Source organism: Porites lutea, chromosome 2, assembly GCF_958299795.1.
Source record: "Porites lutea chromosome 2, jaPorLute2.1, whole genome shotgun sequence".
Taxonomy (NCBI): Eukaryota; Metazoa; Cnidaria; class Anthozoa; order Scleractinia; family Poritidae; genus Porites; species Porites lutea.
In genome coordinates this window covers 2198736-2223157 of record NC_133202.1, presented here as the reverse complement: position 1 = coordinate 2223157, position 24422 = coordinate 2198736, and the positions used below count along the sequence as shown (strand labels likewise).

The following is a 24422-nucleotide window of genomic DNA, read 5'->3' as shown; positions in this document are numbered from 1 at the left end:
CACAAAAACGCCCCAATAAAAGAGAAAAAGGAGGAATTTGGCGAACGTAACTCACGAAAGTCACTATTTTAAATCTCTCCCAGATTATGATGTGCCTTTCAGCCGTTCCTATTAACACAAACAAATCTAGACAAAACGTTTCATTGTACCAAACAGAAAAACAAATTATCAAACTATCTCAGCTTATTGTTCGGTCATGGTCATGATTTGCAACACTGAACCGTCGTTACTTTGTAAAAGCTACTGTAAATTCGTAACACTTAATCGTAATTTGCAATATCTGTCGCAGTTTGTAATACATTTGTCTTAATTTTTATTACTTGTTTAGGTGTTCTTAGTTTGTAATAAGCGAAACTTTCACAATTTGTAAGAACGTTGTCGTAATTTTTAATAAACGAGAAACAGCTGTCTATAATTATATTCCTCTTGTCAACTAACATGTTATCAGTTTTATGAAGTCGCGAAAAGAAGAGGAAACAGTGAACCCCCTCTCCTCTAAAGAAAATTTCTACTACAAAAAGCACCAGAGAGGTTTAGTTTCAAGTTCTATTTTTCTCTCCGATTTGAGCCGTCATTTGTGCGATTCAGAGGCCAGATATCATATTGCCTATCGCCTCATGTAAGAGAATCCGGGGCCAGAGTACTACTAAAAAAACACACACACCTCATTTCTCAGCTGACAGTTAAATTTTTTGACCATTGCTCACTTACCGGTTAGCTTTCCGTTTGTATGCACGCTCTGCAGACCTATAAACTTTTTGTCTCGCAAGGCAGTCTGGTCTGGATTGTTTTGCACGTGCGCAGTGGTGGTACTAGATATCAAAATGGCGGACGGAAGACCAGTTGCGTTTTTAACGTTTTGCGCTCGGAAAATCTCCTTCAAATTATGGTGAATTCTTGATTGTGCTCTTGACATTTCAAAAGCTATTAAGCCACCAATAACTGGCTATGGCACAGTGCACGCAAACAGCGTTCGAGTTTATACAGAGCGCATTTTGCCCGATGGTTGCAGTGATGTGTAGTGAGGATGCTGATAAAGTTTGCCAGAAAAACAACTTAAGCTTCGTGGAAATGGTGCGACCATTTTGTCATCTTACGAGTGAAGGTAATTATTATAAGATTAAGATAGCCTTGTTAGTTTTTAGATCATCGTTTGTGTTATTGTTAATGAGTTTTTGTTTGATAAATAAATACCAAGTACTAAAAGGCTGTAAAACGTCGTCAATGCATTCACTTAATCGTGGAATGTAAGTAATTATCGATTAATTAACCGTTGATTTTGCGTTGAACTTAATAAATTTTTAATTGTTGATTTCCCTTCCAGCGGCATTGTTGTAAAATGTGTTGTAATTATTATTCTTCGAGCAATCAAAAAGTCGATTCACAGTCACAGTTCCAAAACTATGTACCTAAGTCAACTATGGTGAATTTCATTTTTGTTTATTAAAATTAAACTAAAACATAATGATCCATTTGTAAGGTATGATAATCAGCATGTAGTTATCTTTGCCATTCATTTACCAAGCTTGAAATGAACCATCTTTCTGTATTTCATGAACCGTTATTTCATGAGCCATGACTGTAGTTTTGAAAGCCACAGGCCCCGATTGTTCAAGCTTTGGACAGCGCTATCCACCAGATAAATCGTTATCCAATTGATAAGTATTAGAGAAATCAATTGCATTTTCCTATGGATAACAATTTATCTAATGGATAGAGTTTTCCACTTTTTGAACAACTGGCTGCTGTGCTGAGGTAGAATCAGGGTTCGCAAATACGCCAAATTTGGCATATTTTACCCCAAAATTGTTCAAATGACTCCACTGAGGTTACGGAGGGAGTCACTTTGACTCCAGAAATCTTCGGTAACAAACATAGTTTTGTCCTTACCTTTTTCGCAACAAATACAATTTACGTTAATTGTAAACGTTGTAAACCTTAATTAAATCATCGAAATTAAAGAATTATACTGCACGACCAAAAAACAGGAAGAGGGTAAATTATGATGAGAGGTGTTTCCCTCACGATAGTGTCAACATGCCAGGACCACGTGCTGGAAAGTCTGTTTGGCTTTTTTCGTTGTGATACTTGACTCCAAATATTCCAAAATGACTCCAAAATTTGTGAACCAGAAGTCACACTGACTCCACTCATCAAGAAAATTTGCAAACCCTGTAGAATTTTGGATCTCTCTTTCGAATGTCCATCCCCCACAACACCAATATAGACACCTATTTAAAGAAATGGCTTTTAAAAAATTATTTTTTTGACATGGAGACATGCATCCAATGGGGCATTAAGAACTTGTTGTCAGATAGCCTGGGACTAGTGGTGCAGCCCATAATGTTAGAGAGTTGTCCTTTGGACAAGCAAAATTTTTCAAGCTAAAGTAAAATAATGTTAGTGAAAAGGGGGGTTGGTAGTGTACATGACTGTTCCAGGGGCACATTTCTCGAAAGTCCCGATAATTAACGGGCCCGTATATCTGTTGTTGTTTACATGCAAGATAGAGGTTTCAGTAGTTTTGCATCTAATGTGATAAAACTATCAGTTAATGAAACAGAATGGAGTAGTTTGCTACCCAGAACCCATGCTCTTATTCTTTATATTTCGATTTGAAAATTTGTTTTTGGGCCCGAAACGTTACTGGGGCTTTTGAGAAATGGGCCACAGGCTAGTAAACCTTAGCAAAGGCTTGCACAACGTTCTTCATCTCAGCTTGATTCAATCTCGAATGAAGAACTACATTAGGAAAGTGCAAACAAGAAAAAAGTGGCAGCCATATGTACATATACATTAGCTGAATATTATTTATGAAATAAATATTTAGGTCACGGATGTACAATGTACCATGAAGGCATTATAATCTTATGCAAAAAAGTAATAGTGCCATACAGTATTGTTAATATTTATTTACACAACCATTTATGCATTGCACCTTGTGTTACTTGAATTGTAGCTCATGCCCGTGATCCCTCTGGTGTAATCCATGCTGTGAGAAACTGGCGCATCAGGCTGGTTGAAATGTCAGCAACACATCCACCCCAGCATGTTGTGAATAAACTTTTGAGTGAAGTTGTGTCACGAACTCAGCCATTAAATACTGATCCTAGCACTTTGACTCCTGAAGCACAGATGAAAGGTAAGAAAATGAAGAACAACTGGGCTGACATTAAGGTAATGAGGTGTTTTGGTAAATGTTGACATCTATATGTGAGAAAAATTTATGAGCCATTTATTTGTCGCCATTTTATTTATGTTTTCTTAAGATAAACAATATAAGGCTTTTTAGTTAGTTGAGTTAACCCATTCCCCTGGAAATTTTGCTGAAAAACACGGCTTGAGGCTAGTAGAGCCATTTTCTAATCAGCCTAAACTGCTTGAAACATTGTTTACAAGTCATGTACTATGCTACCTTTTGTTCCCAATTACATCGTTTTGAAAATTTTGGGTGGGTATGCAGAAGGCAAAATTTTGAGTTTTTTTTTTTAAAGTGCCATAGCCCCCTTGAATTTTACCTTCCACATTTTCTCCTGGGACCACAGTTTGGTGTTTGTTTATGGAGGTGTCTGTTATCAGAGGTTCGACTGTATGTAAATGTACATGTAAGCTCAGTAGGTGTTATTAATGATGGAAGTGGGTTAGCAACAAGCGACTGTGATCACTTTTAACATGTTTCAGCTGAAAATTCATATGCTATCTCTGTTTCAGAACTTTTTCACTCCTATAAATTGTTTTTCAGTTGGTTATAAGTGTGTACCTGCTTGTTTCTGGTCTGTTTATGTCTTTACAGCCTCTGCACCTTGGTTTGAAGCATTTCGAGATTGCTTTTTTCAACTAGTGAAGCCATCTGATCATGAATTTATCAGACACTTTTTAGCTTGTATCCTTAAGGCAAATTTTATTTTTATTTGTGTCTGGGTATTGTTATTTGTTAAAAAACTAGTTACTGTTGTACTGAAAATAATGTAAATCAAAGTACAGGGATGTTGGAGCCTCCCTATCAGACCTGACACTTGTTTGAGACTGAAATTCTTAGTCATTGACAGGATTGTCTATATCACTTTTTAACTGGCTGACTTTGTTAATGAAATACGTGTTGCATTTTGCCACTGAACTAAATTCCCGGATATTCAAAAATGTAAAATTGTTTTTGGGTACCCTCCTATGATCTGTTTACCTCAGCTCGCAAGGCAGTATTTCCTGCACCATTGGCGACCGGCGTTTACAGATTGAGAAACACGTGAGAAACAATTTGCTACAAAAAAGTTCAACAGTCTTTTCTGAACCAAAGTTTGGACTCCCACCACCACCCAATCAAAAATTCCTGGATCCACCCCTCAGCGCTCGACGTTGCGACCCGTGGGGTCGTCAATGCGACCAGCTTTTACTCAGTGGTGAGCAAATTTTCACGCCTGGTCGCCAACCTTGCCCCCAAGATAGGTGACTTTCTACTTTGGGAAAATGTACACTAATGATAATCCGTTATCCTTGATAATCCATTAATTCTTAAATATAATTTTTAGTGACCAGAATACTTGTTCTGGCGACAAAAAATGAAAACTTGAGGGCCAGCTGGACCCAAGATTTTTTTCTGAAAGTTGAGCACTGCCCCTGTATATTTTCCTTAGCTACATCCCTGAAAGAATGAAATTGAACCATAACATCTCTTGCTTTGACAGGGCTCTCACTAAGGACCCAGCGTGTGGGGATTTCACCCCACTTCTATGAGCCTGACCCCTAGTTACTTTCATAAGAATTTGAAGGATATAGAATTGATTTCCTAAATGATCAATCCCCGCCTATCAATTGCATATACCTACTAACTTAAAATTGTAGTGACAGTCCTGTTTGATCAGTCCATAGCATTTTAGTTTTCCTTGATAACTGTGATATTATTGAAGGTCTCATAGTTGTATCATCTCACCATCCTGACCCCATGAATGCATTTGCCACCATGAGCTCACAGCAGTTAGAGCAGCAGTCAGAACAACATGGCCATTTCAGATGGTTCACCAGCACTGTGTTTAAGTATTACCTGCTTTTACATGATGTCAGTGTTGGAGAAGAGTCGAAGTAAGGATGCTGCAATGATGTTCAACCTGACTTGTGGCTTTTATTTATTAAATAATCATTTAAAAAAATTCAAACAAACATATATTGTATGCGTGACTTAAAACCCCAGCTAGTGAACTGGATCAATATTTTATAAACATGACTGAGATGTTGAAATTTGAAAACATTATGTATAAAGAAACAAATTTACCTAGTGTTCAGATTGTGACTCAGATCATGCCTTTCAGACTGTGAGTTTTATGCACTGACCTTCATGTGTACATGGGCTAGTTGGATTCTCTCTTAATCACTGTTTCATGGGCGTTTGACTGTATGGAGCTAAGTTTCCTGTTTAGAAAAATAACATGCATTCATGAACATGATGGCGGCCTGGCTAAGCTGTCAGCTTGCTAACCTAGTTGTTCGAAAGGTAGATAACGTAAAGGCTGCATGAGGAGAACATGCAAAGGGGAGAGGAGGCTTCTTCTCCTTTCATCCTCTCGCACGTGTTCATCCTCAAATTTTCTCTTTTCTCCCTAAAAAAATACCGGTGCCTGCTACGCAACTATGGATAACTCTATCCCTGGAATATATCTCTATCCACTATCCAGATAGTGCAATAATAAAATCATTGGTTTGCCTAATACTTATTGCCTAGGTAGTGATTTATCTCGTGGATAACACTATCCAGCTTTTGAGCGACTGTAGGCTGATCTGAAGTCATCGACCACTGAATCACCCGTGTTCACTTTGTATGTCATGTATGTCTTACATTCTTTGATATGCTTTGCAGGGCTGAGGCTGTTTATCAAAGCATGAAGTCTGTCTATGGTTCAAATGCTTGTCACCTTTTACAGATCAATTCTGTGCATCACACAGGAACCAATCCCAGACCTAACCTGCCTGATCCATGGAGTCAGTTTATCATACCAACTAGTGAGGACACTTTGGTAAGAGACTACATTTATGTAGTTCTGTGTTGTTTAAGTGTGTATAGTATAGTCTATACAGGGCTGTCAAAAAGTTTTTAAGTGGCAGGCTGATAACGAATAGTAGGCGGCTTTGGAACTCGCACCAAATGCACAAGTTCTTGAGGACCGAGGCATCTAAGGACATTTTGGAATTTAGAGTCTCGGAAACCCTATTTCCAGGGGTTTTCAAGAGGTATTTTTCCATCGCGGACGCCATGTTGCTTCGTCAGAATACACGCAAGACTGGGAACGATGCCGTCAAAGTGTCCCGGGCGTTTCACAACATGGCATGGTTCGAACGTTTCACAGATCTAGACTAGTTCAATATACGTTCAATGTCATTGATCATCATTATTCGATGGTACTTATTTTTTGTTACCGGTTATGGTAGAAGGAGATGAAAGTAGCCGGCTAAGGATGGCTAACTAGCCGGCGGTTTTGGCCGGCTACCGGCCCTTATTGACAGCCCTGCTATATATATAGAATTCTGATAGATTAACTTTACTTATGAGAGAGTTTAAGCTTCACGTATATGACAAACGGCAAACATCAAATTCAAGCTGAGAATTTACTCAAAATAGAAAATGAGGGGACAAAAACAGCTCAAAATAATTCTTATGGATAAAAAATATCATTACATGAAACCACTAATTTATGTGTAGAAATAATGGAAAGTAAAATAAATGACAATTTAAGGGAAAACTTGGTCATGTGGTACAAATTCGTATTTGCCTTTTGACGTAAGTGTGATGCTTAACCTCTTTGTTGCTTTTCCTTTAACCAGGACTGGGATGATGATGAAGTAGGTGCTGATACCCAGACAGTGGAAGATGATCCTGAGAATTGTGCTGTTGATGAGAACTTCGATCCTGAGGCTGCTGTTGAAGAAACAGAGGGAGGACCTGGGCGTGTGCGCAGCAGTTCTGGTCCAATTCTGATAGGTCCACTGTCATTTGATGACAGCCCCGAACCAGAGGACAAACTAGAGAATGAAATACCCCAGAAGAATCTTTCAGGGAAGCAAACCCCAAAACACCATCATCATCTTGCAAGCCATTATCGATATTTTTCCAGCCGTCATTTCTCTGGGGGTACAAGGGGGTCATCAGCTCAAAGAAATCATGGGCTGTGTTTGAGTCTTAGTGATCACGACAGGATAAAGATATTTGTTCATGAGCTGGGTTACAGAGGATTATTGCAGTACATTGAGAGGCTAATGAGACACCTTAATGAGCAGGTACACTGTACACATTGTGTAAAGTTGGGGTGTTTTTAGTGAAACTCTTTATTCACAAGATTGCTTCATGAAAATCAAAATTTTATAGTCAAACGGCAAAACCGTGAACACTTGAAATGTTTCAGAAATGTTTACTGTGTTACAACCAATCACAGCCAAGATCAGGACACGCTAACTAGCCGTAAAACCATAAACTAATTAATGTTCTTGCTTGTGGTTTAGTTTCTCATTCCTGATTGGCTTTTTTCTTGCAACACAGTACCATTCCAGAAGTATTTCTCGTTTGCACAGTTTTGCTGGTTTGACTGTAAAGTTTCAAATGTCATTTTAAAAAAAAAAATAAAAAAAACATTAAGCATTGTGTATAAGTGCTGCCATACAGGTTTCAATTCAAGCTTTCAATGCAGATTTTTGTCACCAGACTCATGCCTCTTGCAAGAGATTCTGTCCTTTGGATTTTCCAAAATTTTCACATATCCCCTAAAAAATAAATGTTCCATCTTTATAAGTTCCGTGAAAAATAAATAATGTGAAATTATTTTTGTTATCCATATTAATCATTTTTTTATCTGTTTCAGATTGTTTCCCGAAAAGGCCTTCATCGTTATTTCAGTGGAGCCAAGAAGTGGTTTAGTGGAGGGAAACCTGCTGGGCTTGCTTCTGGATTGGTTCCAGGAATTATGTAAGTTTTATCTTGTAAAAGCAATGTAACACAAGCCCTTCTTATACAAAATAAAAACTCTAAGAGGACCATGGCAGAGATCCATGTTCTCAGTCGTCCGGTCATCCCAGACGACTACAATCTCGTACAGACAATTACAAGATAATTTCAAAAATTGCCCTTCCGACAAGTGAGGTTAATAGCAAACTTTTTTATGTTAATTTCAGCTACACCAGTGATGCCCCAGAATTGTATCAGCGCAAACTGGGTGACCTAGCTTTTCTAGTGCAAAATTACGAGCTAGCTTACAACTGCTACCACACGGCCAAGAGAGACTTCAATAATGAGCATGCTTGGTTTTATTTTGCTGGAGCACTGGTAAGAATGACAATGTTGCCATTAATTTTCAACTTAAATAGAGATTACATAGAAATAATATTACAGTTAACACTCTCTAAGGTGGACTCCTTTGGGACCAGCACTACTTGTATGCGCTGTCTTAGAGAGATCTTGTCTTCTAGAGAGTCAACTAAAAGGAGTACAATAAATGATCGATTAAGAGCTGCTACTCGAATAAGTGTCGCTCTTGAATATTTAATCATTTGGGTATTTAAAAATAACACCCCACCTTTGTTACAGCCCTTTATATAAAGAGATCTCAAAACCATATCACTTGAGAAATGAGACCTCTATAAACTCGTGAGTTGTAAAGTTTTAATGTAGCTAGGGAGACTCTTGAAACCAGGTTTTTTAAATTAACTCTTTAAGTCCCAATACTGACCAAAAATGTCCATAGATTGTCAAGAACAAAGTCTATGAGAATTAATAAAATGATCATGCAAAGAGAAAAATCTTTGATCTTTTATCAAATACTCTTAAGTAATTCTTAAAGGAAGTGTATGGAGATCAGTTTGGGGAAGTTGTATGTTCGAGGTGGACATATTTTATATTAAATTGTGCACACCTTGCAGTGTATAATTATGCACCTCACTTAATGGAGAGGAGAAGTCGTTACATCACGTTGCCATGGTAGCAAAATTTTCGGATGACAACAAAGCAAACCAAGCAAAATTAGGAGGTTTCATGTCACAGTCATGCAATGATGGCTAAGAAAAGTACAAAAAAAAAGTTGTTTCGCTAATGTAAATCTATCGGGTATTTTTTTTGCCCTTCTCTTTACTGTCTCTGTCATCCTTGCTTAATCTTGGCCCTATTGTTGTCATCCAAAATTTGGCTACCATGGTAACTTGACGTCACACTTCTCCTCTCTATTCTCTCTTTTTTACACGTAGTTGAAATAAGTGCTGCTCTTGAATAAGCGCTGCTCTCGTATAAGCGCTGCACCTATAACAGGGAAAATGAAATAAGCGCCGCATGGCCCTTTATCAATCATTTACGGGACCAACTCTAAAATCCTCATTTTAGCAAGGTGTGCATCTTAAAGAGGTGTCCAATAAAAGAGAGAGGTGACTGAATCAATGTTTTTCTTCTGCATTGTAAAAATTGGATTCGACCAATTTGGGTGATTACCTTGATCTGTTAAAAATTAATTTTTAATCTTAGAAAAAAGAAATTCTATTCTTGTCCTTCTCACTACAAGTAGCCTTGATTGAATTGCATTTAATTTTGGTTATTTTTGTTAGGAAATGGCAGCTATTTCAGCATTCATGGCCTCATATCAACGCTCCTACCCCACCCACTACATGGAGACATCCATCACCACCTACCTCAATGCCTGCAGGTATTATGCATGCATTATTATTTTTTTTAAGGGTAATTGTTTAAGAAGCAATTATAGCACTCGGGGTGGTCGGATGTGCCTCCAGCAGCTCCGCAAGTTTTTCTATTGTTCAAGTTTATCCACTGTACAGGTATATTTACTTTTAATGATGGTAGACATGAACCAATTGAAGAAAGTAAACTACCAAAATTTCTTGAAGTAATTATTTCTCCTTTCGTAATTTTAGTAATATTAATTACTGTTATTGTAATGTTTTTGTGTGACTGTTCTGTCCGGATTAGCAAATGCTACTTGCAGACCAGTCTCTTTGTTTTGTATATTTACAATTATTTATTCAAATTAATTTGAAAGTTGAAGTTGAGCTATAGTATGACATTTGGTATTCATACACATCAGAGTCACTCTAATGAAAATTTAATTGTAGTGTTGTTAGTCAAGCAAATGTTCTTTGCCATTTTAACTGTTTGGATAACCAATCGAGCTGTTAAAACACTCTTCCTTGTGTTTGAGGTGATAATGAAATTATTACTGCTCCTGTATGTGTTAGATTATCTTGAATTGTTGATGCCACGTGTTAGTGTAATTGAAGTTGATCATTCCTATTTCAAACAGTATCGTTTCTCTCTTTTCTCAATGTGTTCGTAAATTTTCTCCTTTTTCAGACAACACCAGTTTGCTATAAGAGCAACTCTCCTTAGCACTGAAGCACTCAAGTCACGTAATATCTTTTTGGACCCTGCGATGCAGTTCATGAGAATGACTGCTGAGGTAGATTATTAATTTACAGCTGAAAAGAATCTGACCCATCCATTAATCTTAACATCATTTAAGGTTTTTTTGTGAGACATCATGGAAGGGGCAGAGAAGATGAAAGATCTGGGCTAATGGAGAGGAGAATTTTTTACGTCACATTGTTATGGAAGCAAAATTTCTGCATGACACCAAACCTAAAATATCACTTAAAGAGTGAATTTGCACAGTTTCAAACTTCATTGATCTGATTCAATTTCAGTTAATTTGTCAAATTGTCTAGGGTTGAATCCAAGAGGACTGTATTTAAATTAAAAAAAAGAAAAAGAAAACTTTGGTGAACATTGTGTTTACCTACTCCATAAAGCAGGCGCTTGAATTAGGAAGTTTAACGTCACAGTCATGCAACAATGGTTAAAATAATTAATGGCCACAAACCTCAACCTAAACCTTAAAATGTCTATTTTTTCAGGATTCTGATCTTCTGTGTGCCCTTCTTTTGGAGCAAGCTGCCCACTGTTTTCTTCACACCAATCCTCCTATGATCCGCAAGTATGCTTTCAACATGATTTTAGCAGGTCATCGGTACAGCAAATCAGCCCAGGTACATACACAACTGAAGGGTGCTACCATTTGGGGTTATTATCTTGAACGTTTTGCACTTACTACTTCTATTTATTGTTTGTTATCCAACAGAGGAAGCATTCTTTGAGATGTTATCGTCAAGCTCTTTATGTTTACAACGAAAAGTCATGGCACCTTGCTGAGGTTTGTGTCATATTATTATTAGCCTTTTTGTTTTCTACCTAATTTTTTTTCTAAGGAAACCTTTTACCGCAACAGGGTTAGCTCAGTCGGTAGAGCGCTTGACTGCAGAGCGGGAGGTCGCGGGTTCGATTCCCGGCGCTAACTGAGAAATGAAGGTACTTCCTTTGCCCCGCAAACGGTTAGACCTTCGCCTGGCTCGGATGACCACGTAAAAATATTGTCCCCAATTAGTACTTTCGTGCTAAATACATTGACACTCAAATAAAGTGCATTTTCTGTATTTTTTGTTGGCTCCATTCTAATTGATTACAAATCCTGGACTCATTTCGGGGCGCAAGAATTCCAGCAGAGCCCGGTGGCCTGTGCGCAACATTAAATGTTGCACTCAGGCAACTAGAAAATCTTAGTTTTTTTTTCAAACAAATCATATGCTAGGCACTTAAGATTTTACAGGTTCATTGGGTCAGGCTTCCTTCTACTTTCCTTAGAAAGCAGCCGTACATTTAGTGAAATCTAGACTCACATTTAGGGCCTGTTTACAGCTGTGTTTACATGAAGGTGGGGGCCCCAGGTAGGTGAGGTAACCCACAGCTGGTCACGCCACCTATCATGTAAACGTGATCAAATTAAAATGAGAGATTATATGAACAGGCGGGTTACCTCAGCTACCTGGGGTCCCCCACCCCCACGTAAACAGGCTCTACGTTGAAAAGTCCCGTGCATGTATAGCATTTTTGTAACTTAATTTAAAAGCCGTTGGTGTTGGCCAAGTTTTGTAATCTTGCTGGCGTCTTCTCTTTCTAGGACCACATCAACTTCACGCTTGGCCGACAGTCATTTAACTTGCGTTTGTTGGAGGATGCACAAACATTCTTTAGACAACTTTTGGAGTATGAAAGCCTTCAAGTTCCAGAGCAACAGGCTTCCTACCTCAGGGAATTTCTATTTGTTTTTAAGGTATTTATTGAAAGTTAGCAGCAGACTGTGCAAGGTATTAACGGAGGCCAGCTGGCGTTCATTTACCCTCCTAAGCAGTCGTTTTTACGAGCTCTCCTAAAAACGCCTGCTTTGGACTAGGCTAGGTTTCATTGAAGTAAACTTCTACGAATGTACGTGTGGGTTCACAACTTGGCTCACCCCCACCCTTCTCGCAGACTTATACAGCCTGAACAAAAACAGAAAAAGCGCGTTTGGAAAGAGGCAGTAACGCGAGATTAATCTCGCTATCTATACGGGCTATTTAAAAGGCGGGGAACAAACACAGCGTTTACTCGTAGAAAATATGCAATATTAAGTTAACTACATTGTATAATCGATGGATCATCGCTTCTAGAAAATTTGCTTCAAAACGGTTATCTCTAAAAGCCGTTAAATAATACAACAGGTGCAATGCTATCAACATTTTGTGTAGGAAACGTCTTTTATTGGCGTTAACTGCTTTTTGTTTGTAGTGTTCAGGTATTCTAAGCACTTTCGTGTATACGTAGCAGCGTGTTGTGAGTTTAACAAATAGATCCCATGCTGCCGTGCGTCTGTTCAGTAATAGATCACAGATGACGTCAAAATGTCGTAAGTATTTTCAATTTAGGACGTCTTCTTTTTTTGAACTTGGACTCATTGGTTATGGACAGGGACTCATGATTTTTCACAAGATCAGTCCCAGGACTCACCATAACTATTTGTATTAAAATCACTGTAATTTCATCTCTTTCAGCAACTGAGTGATATGAAAACGAAGGAGAAATCACAAGTAGAAAGACTTTCTGTTTTACCATTGCCATTGATTGAGCAAGATTTAACAAGAGTAATACCTTGCTACCAACATGGATTGCTTCAAAGCAAACTTAGAGACAGAAAGGTTATGAACAATACGCATGAATCAAAAGACAACTTTTTGAATCAAGTATTCACTGCGAAAGATGAACTAGAAAAAAATCATAACTGGACATTTATAGGACTTGCTTCTTTTGAGGACAACTTGGACCTTAAACTTGCGCAGCATTGGATTCAACTGGAACAAGAGACTTTTGAGAGTGTTAATATCACTCCTTTGCCTCCGTCTTTTCGTCCTCATATGCCATATCTGAGCTGCAAGACGGATAACACATCAAGACCTCTCTGTGTTGTTAGAGGTAAATGAAGTCTATTTGTTCCCTACCAAGTCAGCGAAAAGTTACTAGATAGTAAAACGTGTACTCTGGGGTTCTCCAACAGCTACGATAACTGGCCAAAATCGACGCTTAATCGCCAGAGACGCGCTGGCCAGTCTCAGATAACACTCACACTTTGTGGCCGGTTAAAGCGATGGAAATAATGAGAACTCACTTGAAGAAGGCGATGGTGACGAAAACGTCTTTATTAAAATGAATTCGTTTTTTTTTTCAAACTTCGTCATGATAATTAACAATTATTTCAAGTAGCGAATGAAGCTAATTTTAGAAAAGGAAAGCAAAGTTTATGTCCATCATGAAACGTTGCGCAAGGAAATTTTGCGTCAGAGTGGGATGCGCAAACAGAGTCGATTTTTTTGTTTATAAAATCCATTTGTTTTTTTTTTGGACGTTCTCACTGCCGTCGCTGTCGTCGTTACCAAAGCTCCCCACATTTTAGTCGAGGTGTGGTAGTGGCAAGTTAAAGTTTTTTTTATTTCAAGGGTTGGTATTTCCAGGCCACCATTCTCACATGTTTCGTCCTACAAATACTTTGCTTGCTGTACATTGTCATCCTCCAAGAACCAGTGACAAAATCAAACAAACATAAATTCTCAACTTTTAAAATACAGAAAGCAAATATTTCCATGCGACAGTACAGTTTAATTTAAGCAAAACACTGCTGGTTTTTACCCACGGACAGGGAAGGGTAGGAAGAATTTCTGTTCTGGGTATGACGCACTTACAGTGATAAGATTGTTTTGTTACTCCTGGCCTTACCATTCAAGTTGTGTTCGTGTTTCAGAAACTGTTGGAGTTGAAGTAGTTTTGAAAAACCCGTTAAAGATTCCACTTAACTTGACAAATCTGTTATTACTGTGGACATTCACCCCGGAAAATCAACAAGAAAGCATCTCCAATGAGGTTAGTAAAGCTCTGAGTACGTACATGACAATGCATTCAAGTTTAAGTCCCAAGGGGGAGCTGGCCACCCAACAATGAATTATCAACTGCAGGACATAATATTAATAATAACTATATCGGCGTACGGCCAGTTTTAATTTCCAGGCCAGGGAAAGGCCTTTGTTCTTGTCAACCAACATGGCCGCGGTCATGACGTCAGCTGAAAACCAGCAATATTAATTTGTGCTCTTGTCATTGAAGTTCTCTTCCAGGAATGAAGTTATTAAAACAGAAGTAATCAAGAGTTTTGACATCAATGGGACTGAGACAAAACCTGTAAGTAAATTTTACATCGATTTGAATGACATTTGAAGATAGAAAATTGTTACATGTGTGAATGTTCCGACGCATTTTGCTTCTACAAATCTTTTAGTCAAAAGTAACTGAACAAGAAGATCGGTAGGCTTTCTCAGCGCAAAATTTAAATTCTGCCTGTAAACCCCAACATCAAAATTTCAATTCTCATTGTCATTCCTTTTCGTTTCTTGAAGAATCAATGGGGAGAAGTTTTTAAATTATCAATTCAATTCATCTTGTGTGATCATGTCTTCATATTCTCGTGACGACTTTGTTTTATGAATTAAGATGTCGTTGGGAGAAATTTGATGTTAATTACTCTTGCGGCTTAAGGGTTAGGGTCAAAGAGGGACGCTTATTCGGGGTTGGATAACTGATTAGGTTTCGTAAATTTACTTTGCACAAGTAATCCCTAGGAATACAGGCAACACTGTGCGAAGGACGAAACCTCTCTTTTGCAGTCACTGTTTGCAAAATGAATTTTCTGTCACTGTTTAACTTTTAATAACAAGTTATACACATGAAGGCGTTGTTTGATGCAGGCTCGTCTTATACCGTTCTTGACAGGTCGTCTTTGCACACTCTGTCTGTTTGCAAAATGAACTTCCTGTCCTTGTTTAACCCTTTAGGTCCCAATAGTGACCGACAACAATTTTCTCCTAACGATGTCCATACATTGTCAAGAGATAAAGTTATGAGAATTAGTAAAATGATCACCAAAGAGAAAATGCCTTGATTTTTTATCAAATTCTCTCAACTAATTCTTAAAGAAACTGTATGGAGATCAGTTTGGAGAATTTGCATGTGGATGTTGGGGCTTAAAGGGTTAACTTTTAATAACAAGTTATTTACGTGAAGGCGTTGTTTGATACAGGCCCGTCTTACACTCATACCGTACCAGACTGGTCGTCTTCACATCACAGGAATAAAATACAGTTTGAGTAGTGTGGCTATCAATGGACCTATTGAAGAAAAATTCTCCACATCTACTGCGTCAAATTCAGCTATGGCCGCCGTCAGTATTTTGGGTAAAAACGACTTGGTAGTGAAGGGCCAGAGAATGAATAACACCAAAGCGGAGAAGACTAGTGTTATCTATGGGAAGGACTATCGTCTTAACTTGGAAGTGGTATCGGCAATGCCTTTACTTGAGGTGTGTACTGACGCGTTGAGTAGAAAAGTACTGCTAAAATATAGATTAGAGATTATTACTTTATTTGACTAATTGCCAACAAAAAACGCAACCCACAGATGGATTCGCCTTCTAGATTCAAACCGGGGCCATATTGGTGGGAGACAACAAGTCTCAAAAGTGCCCCATCCACCCTTGCTACCCAAAAGAACTCGCCTTGGTAAGGGAAATTTAGTTTTTTAGCTTGCCTCCAAAGGGTAATCCTCACCATCAGGCTAACAGCAGGCAAGGAAGATTTACACTTAGAGCATACAGCTGTCAGCAACATTTGATTGATTATCGAGACCATTTATGTTATAAGCGAGCCTTTAAACTTATAATCGATCGCTAAGTCCATATGGCGTTCACCGCAGGTTCGCTTTGCTGGATTTCCAAGCCATCTTCTGTGTAACGAAGTGGTGCAAACTGTGGCAGAGTTCACAAATTGCAGTGATTGCCACCTCGAGAAACTCTACATCACTACGCCCAACCCAGAATTCTTTACTTTTGGGCGAGCACCATTATCAGCGGGTGAAACTACAACAGTGAGCGATGGTAAAAGTGACTCAACAGTGGATGATATCACTCGAGTCTCCGAAGTTCCCATCCCGGAGGGAGGTCTTCCCCCAGGGAGTTCTACCAAACTACCGGTCTGGGTTCATGGTCACAAGAAGCCTGGCAGATTTAAGCGCGAGGTGCTGTTTTACTATGTGCCTCCGGAGAATACGTCTCTACTGAGGTGAGTTGTACCTTAATTTATCATGATATTTTATCCTTAGTTTGTTATTTTCATCAATCAATATCTCTTGTAAGGATTCAGGCTATCAGCTTCGAAAAGTCGCTACCTGTGAAGAGCGCAGGCATCCCAAGCAGAAAATGCAAGTGCTCATGTGAACTTAGCTAGAGTAACCAAAATCCGACGAATGACTTTTTGAAAGTCTAGGCTGATAGAGTTATGCCGGCCCTAACAGTGTCAGTTTTGGTGAAACTGTTGGTGTCGATAGCTAACTAATTTATGGTTTGATTTTCTAGATATCGAGTACTTCAACATGCTTTCAATGTTACCACAAATAGTTCTGTTGGTGTGCATGCCACTGCAAGACGGAACAGACATTCGGCTCTATCGCAGAGGTATGTTTATGTTACAAACGTAATGTATGTAATGAGTCATTGCACTTTTTGATTGTTGAGGAAACACGTCGCATCGCGTTTTTTACCCATTTTGTTCAAGTTCATAGTATATTTTGCCTTTTTTCGTTTTCCCCCTTGTATTTTAGTGTTTCCAGCTATCCTTTTATTAAAAATTTAATTTTTGCGCGTCTTCAATGCATTGTAGGTATTAAAATTCTAGTTGGCAGGGTAAGCTAAGCTACAGTGAGAAACAGATAATGTTTCAACGGCGAATCTTCCTGAACAGTAAAGAGGTCTAAATAATGCTAAATTTCATGTTTATTATTCTGCAGTTCCGAGGATCGAAAGTAAAGCTAAACTTCGTGTTCATTATTTCGTAGTTCCGAGGATCAAAATCAGCTCATTGTGGCACTGGATGTTGAAAGTCTTGTTCGGGTTAGTGAACTTTTTACCATTTTCTCGTCACAATGAACTAAAACATTGATACTTCTGGGCCAAACATAGGGAAACCTGTATTCATTGGACCCTAATTTAAATAGACACTGTGTATTGAGGGACAGTGGTTAATAGCCTTCGTGGGAGTAACAAATTGGGAAGGGGGTGGGGGGCGGAGGGATGGGTAGGGAGAAAAATGGTGAAAGGGAAAAGGGACATGGTCTCTTCTCTTGTCTCCTCAGCCCCCCTACCCACCCCTTTTCCCTTCCTATCCCTTGTGACGCCTTCTGTTTAAGCTGCTGGCGAAGGCTGTGTGGATATCCGCATAATCCAGGTTTCGCTTGACGCCCCGTGTACTCACAAAAAACGTGCAGTATACGGAGGTGTTGTCGGGGAATTTTTCTTTCTCTTAGAATGGACTGAAATATGACAATACCGTCTGTAGTCATAGATAAACACAAAGGAAATACAGCAGAGCCTTAAAGGCGACCTAGATGGGCAATCATTTAGCAGATTCAAACGGACTGTATTCGGATAAACTTCAAAAGCATCCACCCGCTCTTTTTCAAGTTTGCAAACAAAGTCAGCTTTAACATCACGACATTGCTCTTTTGACCGACTCCTGCTCTGAACCCCTTTCATTTAGCTTGTACTACTTATTTTCCTTGTTCTTTTCAATACATGTAGATGACGTAGTATATCGAAATTTAGCGTATAGGAATTTGTGCAAATTGCCCAGTGTTCAATTTTTAGAAGAAAGTTCACAGTATCCCCGATGGGAAACATTCCCCCATAGTTTGGTATGAAGTAAGTTATATTGATTTGCTTGTTCATTGAACTTTGTTCTGTTTACAATGCAGGGGGACGTTGCCAGAAAACACATTGAATTTTCTGTGGTTCAAGTTTCCTGTGCAAGCAGAAAATGGATTCTGCAGCCCTTAAGTCACAATAAAACTGGTACTTTTCATTTTTCATTTTGTCGTTTTATACCTAGGCTTTTGACTAGCAATTTTTAGTTACTCTCCAGGGGCCCGTGATAGCAAGAGAGAACAGTAGGCAGAGAGGGAAACGCCCAGTGTAGCCCTTTGATTTGTGAATTTCACCAAAGTTATTTTTAGACCAATTAAACGCTTGGAATTAATCGGAAGTTGGTTTCTAGGGAGGCCGGCAAACGTTTATTCAAGTTTGTTAAGAGAGAATTCAACAGTCACCATTACAATATTCTGCATTGTTTACTTTGGGGCAGTCACACGTTTCAAACAATCAATAAAAATGTGCGGACGTCTCAGGAATTCTTCCTTTTAATTACGACCTCTAAAATTACTTTACTGAAATTCACATATCCCGGCCAACACGCCAAGATTCCCTCATTATTCTCTCTTGGTGATAGTTGATGTAGCATTCCAAGAAAGGTAGTCTCTCCATTCTTATCATCATTTTGGTCGAACAAGTCTGGGTTTCTCCACAAATGAAAAACACCTGTTTTTCAGTATCACATCCTTTTCGTTATTTTCTCGCGAAGAATGAAAGACATGTATGATGTTGTACCAATGACTGTTAATGAACTTGTTCAGTTGATCAATGTAGATGGCCAGTGTCCGCCTCAGACTAACGTTGGTGTGCTCTTTTCTGTTCACAGATGGTGCAATTAAAGTCAGATATGGCGAAACCGTCATGGTCCAGTTTAAAGCAACAAAACGGCAAGGTAAAGAGCCCTTTTTTTTGGTATGGGGGGATTTTCTCACGAACCCAATAAATACGAAATCCAAAGTGAAAAGTTTCATTAGAAAAGAAGTAAAAGCTGCGATGCTTACTACATGTATAATGCCACTTTGGGACCTTCATCACACCTAATTTTTAAACATTCTTTGTTTGTCTAAACAGGTGAATGCAGTTCCACGGCTGAACTTCATTTTAGTCACGTGTGCTTCGTGGAAAGTGAGGTAAGCTGGAGGCAGCGTCAAACGCGCAGGACTCACAATCCAGTGGTCCCGGGTTCGAGTCCCACTCCCTCCCATCACGCTTGATTTGTTTTTCGGTGTCCCCAATTCCAATCCTCGGTCATTCTTGTAAGTAGCTAACTAAGTGTCTCCTGCTAATTGCGGTTTTTAATCCTGTTATGTTCTATTTGGATATTTGTTGCGCGAATTTGTACCCTTTATCAAGTTTCCCCTTTACTTGTCGTTTACTCCATAACAGTTGTTTTGAGCTGTTTTTTTCCGCTTATTTTGTATTTTGAGAAATTCACAACTCGAATCTGACGTTTGCCGTTCGCCGTGTACGTGAAGATTAGACTCTCTACTAGCTGGAAACTGAGTGCGCTTCTACTATAAACAAATCTTTACCTTTACCTTTGATTACGATTTTTTTATGTTTTTATTTGCTTCTTACACAATGCATAAATATCGATTAATTAATATATTAGTAGTAAGTTTGCTAAACAGGATGTTGCGTGAGTAATTTTTTTTCGTCTTTTGGAAGACATTTACCTTTTACGGTCATGGCGGGAACCCTGTGCACACTTGAATGGTTTTGCTATAAGGTAATAAGTGACATTATGAATATTTTTTTGTTGTAGATTCCTGCCTCATCTTCGCCTGCTGTGGACTTTTTCTTCAGATCAGATTCTTGGCAAGAGCAGAAAAAACTTTCACAGACCAAAGAAGCTGGGAGCGTCGATGATGCCTCACAAGTGGATATCGGTTTAATTGTTTTTTGGCAGGTAACTTGAGTCCTAAATTCTCCTTGGTCTCTAGATAACAAACTGTGTTCTTCAGTTGCTTCCGCATAAGTGACTATAATTGAGTTATGTTCTATATTAATCTTAGTGATCAATAAGGTGTGCGTTGTGCAATTCTCAGTTAATGCTTCAGTTTCATTACAGACCTTAGATTTGAGGACGAGATTTAACTTACAAGTTTCTTTTCGTTTTCTCGAAAAACATATACACCTCGTAAAGCTTCATTGTCCTTTTTGTTATCAGAAATATTACCACGGTTACTTTTACGGAAGGAAGTTAAGCCCTCTTCCGGTCGCAAAATGATAAACCTCTAACTGTTGTTGTTCCCGCCACAACGAATTTCTTGCTAAATTTTAAACTCGTAGTAAAATGACGACGGCTATCACGTTTTCCCGCCAAAATGGCGCTCGTTCACCCGTCCGCACTACTTAGTATTGAGAAAATCTCGTACTCGTAGTCGTCCTTGTCTTAGAGTCTAAAGATCTCCATTTTCTCTTCTTGACCAGACGTCTTACATAGACAAGGATTTTCAGCAGCAAATTGTTAATGGTCAGAGCCATGTTAACATCAGCAGATTGGCGGAAACTGTTTCAGCTGTGACACAGGCTCAGGTAAGAAGCGTTTATATACTGTTGAATATGACTTGGGTCATATTTCTCTTGAGGACTACTTGAAGCGCACAGGGTTAAAATCTCCTCTTGTGACGGAAGGCGGCACGCCGAGATGTGGATAAATCTTTATAATCGAGGTCTGTAAACAACGTAGCTTTCTCCCTTTGAGTATTCTTTGCCTTTGTGTCCATGGTTGTGTGTGTTTTGTTTCTGTTGCTGCTTGCTTTTGTGCCTTGATTCACCCTTTCAACATTCTGATCATTCAGTGACGCTGAAAAGCCATTGTTCATGGGTGTCTTTTCAGGTACAGCCCACCGAACCAGTTTCGAATGAAACAGTGTCACCCAGTGGCTTGAACAACCAAGAATTACTTGTTAAATATTCGCTCCGCCATCCCGCGTCACTACAAGTGGACTTTAGCACCAGCAGGTAATTTTAAAAGCCAGAGTTCGTCCACGTGGAAGGTGTTCAGTGACTAAATACCTCGAAATGTTTTGTTTTAAATACCAAATAAATATCACCATAAATATATGGTGAGTAGTGCAATGCTTCTTCTGTTTGGACAAGTGAACCTTTCACCCTAAAACGTTTGATAAAGCAGTGCTTTTTTGTACTTCCAAAGCCATGTTGCAAACTGACAAAAATTTATGGGTCCTTTCGATCATTATTAAGAGGAAATTGGGAACTTATTTATTATTTTATTGTATTTTTACCGACAGAGCCTTTGTGGTTACGTTCAAAAGTTTATCCTGTACCTGAGTCTTACCAGTCATGTGATGTTGTTGTTGTTGTTTTTTTTTCTTTTCAGATTGGCACGTCTTTCAGTGGAACTCTTGTTACATAACTGCTGCTCCAAACCTGTTGATGTCTTTGTGGATTTGTTTTCCAGGTTGAGCATTTTAATTCCCTTGTGTTTTTTTGGGGTGACATTATCTTGAGAGCCTTTTCCTTCAACTTGGCGACCAGAGAAAGCCTTTAAACAAGCTCTTATACTTTTTACAGTGGAATCTGAATGGCATGTCTTGACATGTTGCTCATTCCCAATCAAAGAACCTCGTCATTTTGCTGTCCCCAAGTTTAGTACCCACTCTCCCCCCTCCCCACTTCTGCCTTCCCTTACCCGAATCCCTAGTGATACGACCTTGATCCGTAGGAATCCCTTGCGGCATGACGGTATGTATTAAAACTTGCTGTCTTGAATAAATTCCCATGAAATTCTCTCGAACCCGCTGGAGGCGTTTGAACACGATGTAAAAACACACGTGCCACATGTTTTCCTGTTACTTTCAAACAACTTGTGCCTTTGAGTTCCTTACATCTCTGGCTTCTTTCTAGCTTTGGAAACTCGACTGCAGTCTTAGAAGATAAACCTACTGACGCCCAAGACAACTTCTTTTCATTCGACACGGATTCCAGTCCTGCATCAAAATCGTCTCCCACTTCCCTTACTTGGATTGGGCAAACCTCAAGGAGATTTCACTTGCCCTCAAGCGGATCTTCGTCGTTGGTATTCAGCGCTCTAGTTACTCTTCCGGGCGTTTATAACATGAACAATTTTCGCGTCCTCGCGAAACTATCCGAGGAACTTGAACCAGGGGGCAGTATGGTTCTTCAGAAGCCTTGTCCGCCCAGCTTTGTGGTTGTTGAGAACACTTCATGACCTCTGTGGAGAAGAAAAAATTACAATGCTTCAGATGTTTTATGAATCAATTTTCTAGTAATTTTGAGAGTACTATAGCCATCAATATCGTTGATCTAAAACAATAGACTACATTTTACCCCCCAAACCCTATTTCAGCGAACAACCGATTTATTGCTCTTTAGTTTCCTTGTGTTAGTATTACCTCATAGGCGACAAGAACTTGAAATTTTTTGTAACGAATATTTCGTAACCTCGGTTGATCGTCCAAACCTTTGACGTTTCGATATCCGATCGAGTGATCTTAACCGCCAAAGCGGTTTGCTTTAGTTGCCTTTTAGGACTGCGCAAATAAAATCGTCGGGTCCGATCAGTTTTGCACCTGTCAATACTAAGCTTGCCACTCTGGCAAAATTTCCGGACATTTTGGACCAAGTATGAATGCTCTGTTCCAGGCGGCTGTTTTCCGGAAAAAGTGAGCCACTTTTTAAAGTGGTCGACCTGTTAGCGCGGTTGGACAGAAACTTACCGTTCCGCTTTTTAGAATTATCGTTTCCAGTTGCACCTCAACGAAAATGTACCAAAATTTCGGTTGAGAGGTAAATGGAATGCTTTTTTCGGTGTAACATAATGTTTCGATCGTACAATGTTTGTGTCGATTTGTTACCTAGGTTAGACCCAATGGACTTTAGACCGGTCGATTTGAGTACAACTGTGCGGTAGGTCCTACTGGATAGTAGTAGAGACCTTCAGTTTCAAGGATGAGGGCGATAAAGACGAGTTTTAACTTTACGTTTTTTCGTTTTTTCTTAAAAAATAGATACACTGCTTCCTTGTACTTTGTTTCACCAGAGAGTTGACACCGTTATTGTTAGTGACGGAGATTAAGCCCTCCCTCGATCGCAAACAGTTCTAACATTTCATGACTTGTTTCCAAGTTTACGACATATTAAAATGCGTAGTAGAATGATGACGGCTACCACCGTATTTTCCCGTCATAATGACGCTTATTTACCAGTGATCACTTCTTAGTATTGAGAAAATCTCGTACTCGCAGTCGTACTCGTCTTTGAATCTAAAGATCTCTAGAGTGTTCTGTGCCAAGGCAAGGCCCCAGTTTACAAACGCTTGTACGAAGCCAGATAGGATTACACACGTGGATCTTGCACTTGGCTTAGTGTTCTTCTCTCAGATTAACTATTATCATGGGTAATTTTTCAGGTAAGATTTCACAAAATCACAAAACTGTAAATAAAAAAGAAAAAAGTATAAGCTCTTAAGTGTTTGAGCTCGCAATCAGTAAATCCAGGAAAAAAAATTAATCGCTCGTAATGTGCTGGTGACTGAAATCAAAGCGTATAGCGAGACTTTTTATGATATTGTCCATAGTTAGGTAAAAAAGTATTTTTAATGAAACAGTATATGTTGTTGTCTTTTCACCAGTGTTCAATACGAATTGGATTTGCTCTTGAATCCTTGTGTTCAAGTATAGTTTATTGTTTAAGACTGTCAGCAATCTCTTTTTAGTTGATCAGTGAGACAAGGGAGGGACGGGAGAGACTGGGCCGAGAACGGGTAGAAAAGAAACTGGGAAGACCCGGCCGAGTTTTTCTCGTTTGCGAGCTCGTAACCTTCTTCCTCGCGCGATAATCTAAGGGACAGCTAGCAGTTTTATCCACTGTTGTCTTCAACGTATAGTACTGTGGCTCGAAGCTACTTAATAAAACTTCCTCAGTTCTACGATGTGGTTTGTTTGTAATGGCTTTAAGAGACTCCTGAGATCTTTTAAACATTAATGGACCTTTCCTGTTGGTTTGAACAGGTTATTATTTTCAATAAATGGAAGGGCAGGTCACTGATGTGGAACAGGAGGTTATTATTACGAATAATAACCTATACTGTTCCATTTCAGTGGCCACAATAATGACCTTCTGGTTCTTAAACAATGGAATGGTGCCGCTCCTCGGCCTTATAAAAATAATGACCTCGCGCTGCGCGCTCGGTCATTTTTTTTTGAGAAGGTCTCGGACCTCAGGCACCATCCTACATATATTTTCAGTTTTTTTTTGAATTACAAAGTAAAACTCATTTCGGGTGTTGTT

At 39.1% G+C, this 24422-nt stretch overlaps 1 protein-coding gene across 1 annotated transcript; it reads left to right on the top strand.

Moving 5' to 3' along the window:
* The first annotated feature begins 817 nt into the window (after positions 1–817).
* On the top strand, positions 818–24061 carry LOC140927371 (trafficking protein particle complex subunit 8-like). Its single transcript, XM_073377007.1, has 28 exons — positions 818–1105; positions 2960–3142; positions 3794–3883; positions 4905–5076; positions 5849–6005; positions 6811–7263; positions 7842–7945; positions 8152–8302; positions 9568–9665; positions 10328–10433; positions 10888–11019; positions 11112–11183; positions 11988–12140; positions 12898–13315; positions 14139–14257; positions 14498–14572; positions 15468–15746; positions 16139–16503; positions 16797–16895; positions 17276–17330; positions 18191–18287; positions 18970–19035; positions 19215–19273; positions 19909–20052; positions 20577–20681; positions 20986–21110; positions 21490–21570; positions 22017–24061. The coding sequence occupies exons 1-28, from the start codon at positions 949–951 to the stop codon at positions 22339–22341; spliced, it is 4440 nt and encodes a 1479-aa protein (XP_073233108.1). The 5' UTR covers positions 818–948; the 3' UTR covers positions 22342–24061.
* The last annotated feature ends 361 nt before the right edge of the window (positions 24062–24422 follow it).

What these genes read in the sequence shown, in the direction of transcription:
- LOC140927371 (XM_073377007.1), top strand. Translation starts at nt 949, where the DNA reads ATGGCACAGTGCACGCAAACAGCGTTCGAGTTTATACAGAGCGCATTT. An exon ending in ACCTCTCTGTGTTGTTAGAG is followed by an intron (nt 13,316 to 14,138) that starts GTAAATGAAGTC and finishes TTCGTGTTTCAG; the next exon opens with AAACTGTTGGAGTTGAAGTA. An exon ending in TAAAGCAACAAAACGGCAAG is followed by an intron (nt 19,036 to 19,214) that starts GTAAAGAGCCCT and finishes TTGTCTAAACAG; the next exon opens with GTGAATGCAGTTCCACGGCT.